The following is an 11,819-nucleotide window of genomic DNA, read 5'->3' as shown; positions in this document are numbered from 1 at the left end:
ACCACGAGTCGCAGTTACCGCGTCTTGCAGCTGGCTGCAGACCCGCTGCTAAGTTTACTTACTTTGCCACCGTGTGAATGTCACCAGCTACAAGCTAGTACCTAGGTCTGGATTTTCTGTAACCTTAGTACTCCGTTGGTGTCCCAAATGAGCCCACGGCGTCACGCTCTTGCCTGTTTCTCTAGCATTTCCTTCAACATGAGCACATACCATGCAGTCAGATGCATGTTCTCTACTCTTCCTGACCAAATGTTCGCGCACTCAGCATGAAGCAATAAATTCGGCGAACGACGGGAGAACTCCCGGTAGCTTTGCTGCATAATTATGAAGATTAACCGCTGAAGCAGCCTGCTGCCCTGTATATCCGCCCTTGTGTTCTTCAATAACCTTTAGAGACGCAAAGAGTCCTGATTGCGGGTCTTGGCGAGAAACTCAATAAATATCGCGGAAACAGCCCAGAGCTAGCAGTCGTTAAGCAGAATTCAGCGGCTTGAGAGGGTATATTAGAGTCAACACAGAGGTAGTTTCTGGTTAGCAAATGTTAGCCTTGGTGCTCCGTTACGCCCCATTCTGCTGTCACCTCCGGAGGCGTGTGACAGACACTGAAAACCCTTCCCAAATGAAGCCCAATACGCTAAGAAACAGCATCAGTATTTGGCTTCTTCCGGTGCTCTCTCACAACCTGACTCGCAGTAGATGAACCTCTACAAACCCCCCCAGAACTCACGGAATGCCCGAAGTCAGGAGTTGCAGCGCTGTCATGAACTGCTGCCTCCAGGAAGACTTTCTGCGGAAAATTTGCCACCGTTCAGTAGAACCTAAGTTTTGTGCTTTTTATCTCCGCCGTGAGTAGAAATAGCGGTACAAAGGTTCGACGTTGCCCGCATATTGCTCGGACCTGCTAGCTGGCGCTCCAGTGCCTCTAGGGCTGCAAATGCAGCAAAGACTGCCTTACTGGTGTTCTGGGCAGTCGTCGTAGCTTACTGTTGTGACGGGGAGACAATCTTTCTTGAGAATAGCCTGACGAGATGCTAATACAGATGATGACCCTGTAGAACTTGACTAGCTACCGATAAACTCAATGAGCTCAAATGAAACAGGGTTTCATCGAACGACTTCCTAGTTACTTATTTGGTTCCCTACCAAGTAATCTTCTGTTCAAAACCCAAAATTCCTCTTTCTTGGTTTCTCATGGCGATTTACTACACTCTCTGCATGTAACACTGGCCAAGAGCAGCTACTGCCATGTTTTGACGGGAAAAGCATGCTTTGATATTTCACCCAAAGTTTGCGCTACCACAAATGAACTGTTCAGCCAAGACAGTTTGTCTATGTAGCAGTGAATAGCCAGTATACGATTTGATGGCATTGCTAGCTGCATGAACTCACATGGGGCGTACGAAACAGCACCGCGGGATTTCTATTCCTGGCCTGTGAATTCCTGTGCGCGACTGTGCTCAAAGTTGTGAATCGTAGGCCTAACGCCTCTGGTGGTATGCTGGGTTGCACTGCATTTGTCAGAAGGACGCAGCTTGCCTTGTGACACAAGAAGAAACGCTCCTGTAATCTGGTTCTTGTTAAAACAGTTTGGGACACTGCCATGCTTTGCACAGGAGAGCTGCACCCTGATCTTCCTGGATGCCTAAAAATGTCTGTTGTTATCGAAACTCTCAAAAAGATGCATATGCAGCTCAAAGCTGCATCTTCGCATCTTTCGAAGAGCGAGCCCCTGGTTCTTGCGTTGGCAGGCTCATTATCTGCTCACACAGTGTGCATGTGTGGAACCTCCACTAGGCTCTGAATGTTCGTCAATGCAGGCCCTCATGTGACTTCAAGCCAAGCTTGCTGTCCTCCCCTACAGCTAAAAGAGGCGTAGGTCGTACACTGCATACAGCGTCTTCTTCGGTCAACCGTAATAAGCTGATGCGTGACGTTGTCCCGGCGAGACTCCCCGGATCAACGCATGCCTTCCTATGAAGCGGAAACATGAAAAAAACAACCGTAAAAGTCACTGCCCAACACGCTCTATGCAAGACACTCGGCGGGTATGACTCACAATTCAGTCTGCAATTCAGTCTGCGCGCGCGCAAGGCCGCCTTAAACAGCAGCAAATTCGCTGCGAAGTGCAGTGGAGAATTGACATGCGCCACCACCCTACTCTGTGCTGGTGGGCACTGAACAACCTGGAAGTGCCCATAACACCCACTTGTGGCACTTCCCTTGTCGCGGCCACAGCGCCTCAGCAAAACTTTGTGCTTGACTCGGCGACCTCGGGTGCGACAATGCACCAGTCCTCATCGTTGTTGACGCCAAGTTCCTCTGGCTCGCACTCGTGGTCTACAAAATCCGCGTCTCCGCATTCGCCCTCACTTTCGACAGCGGGGGTTTCGAGAAACGGCGCGTTTTCTGGAAAGTTACTCGCGAATTCTTCCATTTCGTAGCACACTGGGGTCAATTGTTCCATCGGTTCAACACTTCGCTGTTCAGAAGAAATGTCGCGAGGCCAACCCGCTGCGTTTTTCATCTCCAGTTCCATGCAAGGCCTACTCAGAGACTCCGTCGTGTCGCCCTCGCTTGCCACACTGCTTGAACAGAACACCTGGAACGCTCTTCTCTCTAGCTTTGGGGGGAACAAGGCGTTAGTACCTTTGTTTCTGAGCTGTCGGAAGAGGGTCTCTGTTTTCGCTTTTTCTGGCGAGTCTGCATTCAAGGTCCTCGAATCAAAATCAGGCTTGTTCACTTTGCCCTCTCCTGCAGCCTGGGAAGAAGATCCAGCCAGTCCCGTGGGGGCTTTCGAAGTTGACGACAGATAGCCCTCTGAACACTTTCCAGTTTCGTCTGTAGCTGCCTGACAAACAAATGGCTTGAAGGGCATTGCTGCGAAGCTGTCTGTTGAAGTATCACCCGTCTTGGGGAGGTTCGCCACCTTCCTGACCCCACCCGCTTCCTCTGCCGTAGAGGAATACGCAGCACTGCGCTGGCGGTAGCTGCGCTGTGGCCTGCCCCCTGAAAAGGGAAATGAAGGGTGCAGCGCGTCGAGTTGTTCCCCCCTTCTTGCCAAGTCCGCGACGGACTTCAGCAGAGATAAGTAGGCCCTAACTTTCTCATACAGTTCACCAAGGCCAAAGTCGAACAGGAGAAGAACTCCTTGGAGCAAAAGCGCCCAGAACGCACCATATAACAAGACCGCCGGCCACGGGCACCAACGCGTGTACTCCATGGACATATCGTACAAGTTGAATGCCAGATCTACTAACAGGAACCTCAAAACACCCGTTACCAAATGAAAGGAATCGATAAGCCACTCAATAAATGTGAAGTAGATAAAGGTCGTCGCCCGCACGAATACGACAGCTACGTTTAGGGGTAGTCGGGCGAGCTTCTCCAAAAGCGGAGCTTGATCGAACATAAAACGGCCGACAGCGCTCTCTGTAAAGTCTACACCGGCGATCAGGCAGCAGACCGCCGCGTAGAATACCACCAGGAGGCCAGCTGACAAGGCAAACGACAGCGCGCCCAGAAACAGGGCTGTTAGCCCGCCCCCAGCGCTAACTAAGGCATTGCTGATTCGGCCTTGGCTCCTCCTTTCTTCTGACTTTTTGTCATCGCCTCGTTGGGCATCTGAAGCCGATTGAAAGTCACTATCTCTCCGGTGCTCGTGCGAGGCGTCAGCAGCAGCGCCGGGACGAGCGCGACTTTTGCAGAAGTGTTCCCCCTTCTCAGAAGTCTGCTTCCAGCAGTCACAATGAGGGATGGAAAAATTGGACTGGCAGCAGCTCTCGTCGCCTTCCATTGTGCAACGGGATTTTGCAGTGCCGCACACCTGCGTCGGCTTTGGCCGCTGCGATTGTGGCGGCGTAGCGAAGCAGAGAACAAGGATGAATTGGGGAAAAGGATGTGCGTAACACAAAAAGAATTCATTCACACGTGCTGCACATCGTGTTTTGCATTAGACAAAGTCAGAGCAAAAGCAAACCACGTCAACGAGGTCCCGCTGTACAGGGATCAGGGCTGTGACCAAGGACGGATGCTCGCGAGTGTCCACTGGTCTCTCTGTTGTATTTTCCTTAATTGCCGCTCTTACTGCTAGCGTTAACCAATAAAATCTTCGATCAGGTGTTGTTGCTGACTACAAGAAACTACAACATGGCAAAAGCCAATAGAGGCATCAGTTCATGCACTACTTACCACAAGAGACTGAGCCGGTTCACAACACCAACTACTGACGGTTGCGGAGACATAATGTATCGATACAATGCGTATACATTGCGTAATGATACATCTTCTTCCATTATACTTCTCACGTCGCCCTTATGGGTTCTGCTGAGCTGGGCACGGCGCTCCAACAAAGTTAGCCGCTGTACCACTGGACATCGCTACTCCAAGACGGTGCATGCACTGAGCAGCTGACCTGGGTAGTTTTGCTCATGTTTGCTCAGAATGCATACATGCGCCTCTACGAATGAGCGCTTATTCAGCAGCTTCATAGCCCAAAATGCCAAGGACGCACTATCATACTCCGCAAACATGAGTCTGTCTGCGCGACTACCTAGACTACAGATGGGCACAGAAAGGGGTTCGCTGCACTCCAGCTCGGCGGCCATAAGCTTAGTCACTCCGGCCTAAGCAACTTGTCAAGTCTAGCAGACACTACATCGCTGCAGTGCGCCAGATCCGCACCTTGCGTCGGCCGCACCATACTGCGTGCGGACTCTAAGTAGTAACGACTACTATAAGTATGGGGCCAGCTAAAAGCCACGCTCTTGCATGTAGGCGTCACCCGTGAAACATTCCTTAGTAGAAATCAACCCGTCTGTGTGTACCGGAAAACATTGAGGCGGAGCCAAACATGATACTTCTTATATCTACTAAATATGCGCAAAGCCAGATTGTACACCACCCACGGTCGAAAACAAGTGCACGAACTAAGGCCAAAGGGGACCTGACAGCAATCAATGCCATTTGGCACAACATGGACAGCGTCGGCTGTCAAATGCACGAGTCACCCTCGATAAGGCGCGAACACGCAAAACCACCATGAGCGGTTCCCTGTATTGGCGACGCAGTGAGGCCACGGTTATCAAAACGGCCCGAACGGACATCTACGCAGTCGTTATTGCATGCGATACCAGCAGAATGCGGACGAATCTATGTGCGCTTCTGCTGGGCAGATGTACACTACAGCATAGTTAAGCAGTGTTATGACCCATTCTACGGCGAGTTTTACCCAAGTCGCCGGATGGAAAGAACAAGCGAAATACTTGGCAGACATACTCTACAGCTTCCTGAGACTGAGCGCGGCTCTGTGAGTTCATCTGTCACGCGTGCCAGTTTCCTGGAGGAGGAGCGACCGGCAAATAACGATGAGTGCGAATATTATATCAGACGGCCGATGCCGATAAACGCACGCAGACCTGAGCAATGTGGGCTTTCAATCAACACAAGCTCAAAAACACATCTCCACGTGGGGCCACGTCGGCGAGGTGGAGACCATTTGTAAACGGGGTGTGGGGGAAATTAAGGACAATTGCATACAATATAGAAACTATAACTATAAATACAATTCGGTGTATTGAAATGAGTCGAACAAGGCAGTGCTTGGACGGTCAAGTATGGATGCTTAATAAATACCAGGGCCTAAGACTTCGGCTCCGTGTCGGCGGCGCGACCTGCCGGGGGCATCAGCTTCACCCCTTCAATACGAATGAAAACTCTCTGAATACCTCTGTCAAATTCAACATTGAAGGAGGCGCAGATGCGCTTCTTAAACTTCTCCGTGTTGGGTGTAAACGTGCCGCCAGCATACTCTAACAAGAAAGCCATGGATGCCTCCGAGTTGAAAAAGGTGATGCAACAGTGAGAGCCCCGAGGTGGGAATACCAAGACGCGCTCAATTCCGCAAATACCCAACTCGCTCGAAAGAACCGTCTTCAGCTGCGCCACAAACAAAACATACCAAACAACCAGGCAGCAGAATTGCGCCGCTAGCCAGCATGCGTGCGCTGCGTCTACAAATATACACTCCAGGGCTTGGTGTTTCAGCGTTTAGGGCCTTAGAGTTTACAGGTAACCTTTTGGCCAAAATCTATGAAACAAAAGACCAGCTGCTCAACAAAACAACCGGTGTTTGCCAAACACAAGAAAACAGATACAAAGATACAAGCGGAGTTGCCGAGTAACCGAGGAACACTACAGATGCAGCCCGATGAAACAAAACTCACCAACATCCAATTACAATATGAGCAGTGGCACGTTCGCAAATCCAATCCGGCAACACTTGTGCATTTTCCTACCTTTTCCTCCGCTTCTTCCTTGTCCGTGTGCTCCTGGGCACGTGCGGCTCTTGGAATCCACGAGACGAAAACAGTCCGTTCAAAGGCATCTGGAGGGACCCCTTGGGAGCCCGGAAGGGTCAATATACCTTTAGACGGCAAAGACGTGAGGCTGAGGAGGTCGTCGCGTCTGTCTTGCATGGCTTGCTGCTCGAAGGACTGCAGCTGAAGAGTGGCTGGCAGCTGGAACGATGCAGACTGGGAAACAACAGCCGAAAGACTACTACTGGAGAGCAATTGCGTCTCTGGGTCTGAAGCATTTGTTCCTGCCTGTCTCGACTTCTTTTTCTTGCGGCTGCGCCGCTGCCGCGGCGCTGGATTGTGCATAAAAGCGGTCCACGCAGCCGAGCCCGTCATGTGCTGCTGATTTCGAGTAGGAGAATCTGCAAGCAGACCCGTCGCGAGTTGGGCCACTGCAGCCTTCATGCATTCGGCTCCCGTAGGGAGGTCGTCGCAGGAAGGCAGCGAGCCCCTGGCCTTCCCAGGAAGAGGCACGCCTCGGTCGTGCCCCAAAGCAATGGCAGGCTTTAGCATTAGCGACAAACAGCTCAATGGGGTGTTCTTTGGAGCCACATGCTGCTCAGCCAGCTCCTGCAGCTGCCCCACGCTTCGCGAGCCCCTTCCTGCTGGAACGCTGAGGGGGGCTTCGAAGCCGTTGGGGATTCCTGGGCTGAGATCCGCATCACACAATAGCGAATGGCCACTGACAACCTGAGAGGAAATGTGCGCAGCGCCCCCTGTTCCTTCTGACGCATTAATAGCCACGAACATTTCAGACTCGATCAAAAAATACAAACTCCGAGCGACCAAAATCCAGGGGTGGGGATCTGTTGGGACCGTATTCCTGCTGCCGTCGCCTGAAGGGTCTGCGGCGTCATCGTTGAGGTGTTTCGGGATAAGCGTGAGGAAATGAGCAAAGCGGCCCATCTTGGGAGCTTGAGGGTGGCCGTCCCGGCCTGGCTCGTTGACTTCGGGGTCGCGAGACAGGAGGCCCGGGGCGACCAGGGTGCCTCTCAGGGCACAAGAGAGGCGACCGGGCCCGGCGACGCAAGCTTGCACGCACTCCACTGTGACCGCGAAGTCCCCTATGCACGACTTCAGGGCTGTGAGCTGTCTAAGTGCGTCCGCGTGGCCCGTTCCTTGGTCAAAAACAGGGTGTTCAAGAGGTCGGCCACCGACGAGCTGCGGGTCCAGCCACTGTTTCCTTGTGCACCAGGGCGAGTGCATGGTAACGACAACGTCCGGCAGCTGCGGGGTGTGTACGCCGCGGGCCGCCGACGTGTACATCGGCACCTGCCATGTCGGACTTGAATTGAAGACGGAGTCGTACAGAATACTCACAAACGACCTGACCTCCCCCTGCAATTTGCTCATAGACAAACCCACATCCATATGCACGGGGTCGTGACTCTTCTCGTTTTCCAGTGGCTCGGATCTGGCCAGGGCCATCCCATCCCTCCCCCCGGTGTTCTGGGTAAAGCTGACAGGTGGCGCAGACGCAGCAGACTCCACAGAAGGGGAAGGAGTGTCCAGTGTGGTCCGCTGACTCCTTCCTTTTCGGGCGGCGGCTCTGTCGCGTGCTGTCTGCGAAGACGGCGAGAGGGTCGAGGACCGCCGCCTCGCGAAGTCTGGCTGTGGCTGCTGTCCACAAAACCCAGCTTCGAGGCCCAAGGTGCCTTCTCCCGAGGCGGGAAACCCAATTCTGGAGCGTGCATTGAACTCTTGAATAAGCACATCCTGCTCGGCCACGGGTCGCGCCTCGAGGGAAGGCGCTACAGATAGGTCTATAGATTCGTAGCCAGGAGGGGCCTGCAGATCCAACGCAGAGTCCCTGCGCATGCGCTGGTGCCCCTGTTCATCTACCACGAAACGAACAACATCTGCCTGTACATCAGAGGAGAGCAGAGGGGCCATACTGCCCATCCTGCCTGCGCACTGGAGGCTGTACGCGAGACCCATGGGCTGCTGCTGCGTGGCCGGCGTGGGGTGGCCGGCGATCCGGCTGGAAGCGGCGAGGAAAGCAGAGCCGTCTTCCCCAGTAACTGCGCCGCTGGAAGCACTCATCGTCTCTGCTGCAGTTTTGAATTCGCGCCGCTGCTGCACGCCCGAAGAGGTACTTGAACTTAGCAACAAACTGGCGGGCACAGACCCGCCGGGGCTCCACTCTCCCACCAGCCCGGGACTGGCCCCAGTCCCGTGATAGACAGCGCCGCTTGCTGCCACCGCCGCCCCCTCCCACTGCGAAACTGCAGCGGGGGGGGAGGGGGAAGGCAGCAGACAGGGGGACCTGTCCGTGGAAATGCGGCCGCTGCTGGAGAGCTGCGCTGAGAGCTGACGCGCCAGCGAGTCGGAGAGGGAGTCCGGGACAATACAAGACCCTGGAGTGTCTCTTATCACCATAGTCTGGAAGGGGCGGCCGTAAGAAGAGCTCGCCGCTATCCCCGGCTGCTGCTGCTGCAGGTCGCCGTCCATTGCCCGTCTGTGGGAACTGCACCGCTGAGAGGCTGGCAGGAACAAGAAGACAAAAATAAAAATAGATGCTTTTCAAGTGCACAGTGAAACTTTAATTCAGCAACTTGCAACCAGGCGAAGCGAACACGGACAGAAACAACATACAATGAGGACAATGTGTGCTACACACATCAGCTGCCTCCCAGCGACCACCAGCGCCCCTTCAAGGCGAATTCAAGAAGGCTATAGCGCGGCAACAGCAAACCAAACTCGGATAATAAAACGCGAGAACTGTCGGAGGCCCTCCATCAAACGCAACACGAGAGAGCCACTTTGTTTACGGGACCCGCCGAGCGCTGCGGCGGGCAAGCACGGGAGCTCCTGGAGGCTGCTGGTTACTTCACTAGTACTTTATTCAACAAGGGGAAATGTGGCTGCTGAATCAAGTGCTCAGCCTCCCGCAGGCTGCGGTGTACCTACAACCCAGGTGACAGTTCCAGAAAGGGGGATCCACACGGCGTGCGAATCCGCCAGGAAGCCTGGGGACTCCGAACTGGCAATGGCCCTCCCGATATCACTTCTTAAAACCATAGATGACGCGTGCGCTCGTCCCTCCTCAGGAAAGCAGCGGAAGGCAGGGAACACCTGCCTGTCCTCTGCGGTGTAGGCGTTCTGCTCTGTGTATTGCAGCAGAAAATTGAACTCGTGCTCCCCTCAGTCACACTGGGTGAGGCGCTTCCTGCTATTGCTAAGGTCCAAAATAAGAAGGCGCCGAAACCGGTGCTGCCTGACCGCTAGCATGAATGCATATGGATAGCGCAAACGAGCTGTTGGTTGCGGCGTGGAAGCACTGCAGCTGCTCACAGACAGCCCAATGCCCCAACTACACTTTGTCGCCACGAATCAATTGATATAGGTGCGTATTCACCCCGTGGACGTAGACACCCGCTGCACCGCGGGAGCCGAAATAGAACTGCAGGATCAATCAGCCCCACAAGTGACCGGTTTCTGGAGGGCTGTCGTTTCGCAGTAGAAAGAACCAAGTGAACAGTAAATGCACATTTCCCTTTGTTTGCCCTTGAGGCTGCGGGAGAAGTCCGAAAAGCCCGCGGATGCCCTTTCGGAAGAAGACACGCCCATCAGTGGGTTTCAGAGGATCGCGACACAGAGATGCGGCGGCCCTTCATTTGTTCTTGGCGCAGATCAGCTCAAAAGTAGCAAATAAAGAGTAAAAAATGCATTCCATCTGGTGTCGATACACTGCGGGCAAGGAAACAGATGATGTGCGGGAACAGACGAACGTCCTGTGGATGCTCTGAGACTACGGCGTCTCAAAGCGCCCCCTCTAGGGCCTCTAGCTTGAGAGGAGCCAAGCACAAAGATGGGGAAAATTCGGAAATCGCCGTTGGCCAAAAAATGTAGAGAAAACCCCTGACCCCACCAGCTTACGGGATGGGAATGCCAGGTGGCGGCGTCGGCCAGTGCGCAGTTGATGCTGCCGGAGGCCAATCCATCTCACTTGGACATGAAGAATATATTGTACAGGCCCTCCATACAAAAGAAAGACGAACGATATAAACACCAGCCAGGAAAACAGCAAACCGATGGCCCCAAGGGTGCCGCCTCCCCTAGGCTCTGCGCCAGCTCGCAAGCTCCAGCGTACCAAGAGAGCGAGGCTGAGTGAGAACGCAAGACCCTTTGTCGCCTTCCTTCGCTAAATTGAAAGGAAAGTGCTTTTTGAGAATAAAGCAAGATAAACAATTCATATCGAAAACTTTAGAAGCGCTGTTTAAGTGAGGCAGCAGTGCCAACTGCTGCGGCCCATGCGAGGTGCCGTGGCTCACGTCTACAAGATCTGCATGTTTCTGTAGGGATAGTGCTGCGAAATGCTTGCTCTAGTCCCAAATTTAACTTTTATTCTCAGTCAACGCGAGGTTATTCTCAGCCAGCGAGTCTTCAGGCGCTAGGGCACCCCTGAAACAGGTACTCGGGGTGTAGCATTCCGCCACCCAGTCTCACCATGTACACTGAGTAGTGCGGTATACACATGGTGGAGTTCATGATCTGATGCAACCAGAAATAAGAGAAATGAATACTAAGGCAGGATCTGACTTCTCAGGCATAGTAAAGGAACAACTGCACGCGAAATTAGTCGGTATGCGCTTGGCAGCTTTTGTGGCTACATGAGTGGATTAAGTGACTTACGTAGTACCAGACCTAGAACAACAGGCAGGATGAATCACTTTACTTCAGCAATGTACACATAATAATACCTAATGCATTATTCCATGAATGATGAGTGAAATGCACCGTGGTAGCGCCCCACGACAGCAGACAGTGAGTGCTTTTGCGAGTTGGCTTATGGAGAAAGACTCACGAGCTTCCACTCCATTGGATGCCTTTGCATTCAAAACCAGTGTATTGTTCTGAAGGCACTGTGGCTAGCTCATGGTGGGGTCAGTGATTATGCATTGCCTCAAGCCACAGCTAGCAAAAGAAACAATTACGGGGAAAACGAACGGCTTCCAAGGGAAAAAATATTTGTTTCTCTTTCCTGGCTATTATATGAGGGAAAAAGGCGCCAGGCGCAGCACATCAGCAGAAATGTAGGACTATGCTGGTACTGCGTGCATAGTTCTTAAGCGACAGCCTGACAAATTCTGACAAAAAGGAAACTTGCTTTGACTATGCTCCCCAGAAACTCAAGTCACACCTTCATAGCTCTCTGATTGCGCAAAGGCATCGCCGCATCGGTGGCCGCGGAGAGAGATTTAGTGCCAGCAATTCGTGCCAGAGAATTAGTGGACCTAACGCGGTTACCTGGACACTTATGACTTAGCGCCAAACACATTTTTGAACTTGTAATCACCTTTGATGGCTCCCAAGTATGCGCATTCAAAACTGCTAGAGTGTCTTCTCCAGCTGTTCGTTGCCTAGCACCTCCAGACACGTTCCTCAGGCTTCGTAGATTCCAGTTTCATCAATTAAAACTGTTTGCAATTCATCCGACGAGTAAGCTGTGACACATTAAGCTAC

General features: G+C 52.9%; 2 protein-coding genes across 2 annotated transcripts; both read right to left on the bottom strand.

The window, feature by feature from the left end:
- Positions 1-2,239: 2,239 nt before the first annotated feature.
- Positions 2,240-3,793, bottom strand: ETH_00007380 (uncharacterized protein; the record flags this gene model as incomplete). Its single annotated transcript, XM_013376665.1, has 1 exon — positions 2,240-3,793. One exon carries the CDS (start codon positions 3,791-3,793, stop codon positions 2,240-2,242), a length of 1,554 nt encoding a protein of 517 aa, XP_013232119.1.
- Positions 3,794-5,637: 1,844 nt separating this feature from the next.
- ETH_00007375 (uncharacterized protein) lies at positions 5,638-8,804 on the bottom strand (the record flags this gene model as incomplete). The annotated part of the gene is made up of 2 exons (XM_013376664.1): positions 5,638-5,934; positions 6,294-8,804. The coding sequence occupies 2 exons, from the start codon at positions 8,802-8,804 to the stop codon at positions 5,638-5,640; spliced, it is 2,808 nt and encodes a 935-aa protein (XP_013232118.1).
- Positions 8,805-11,819: the final 3,015 nt, after the last annotated feature.

Source organism: Eimeria tenella, genomic scaffold, assembly GCF_000499545.2.
Source record: "Eimeria tenella Houghton genomic scaffold, Eth_scaff39, whole genome shotgun sequence".
Classification (NCBI taxonomy): Eukaryota; Apicomplexa; class Conoidasida; order Eucoccidiorida; family Eimeriidae; genus Eimeria; species Eimeria tenella.
This window is presented reverse-complemented; position numbering and strand designations above follow the sequence as displayed.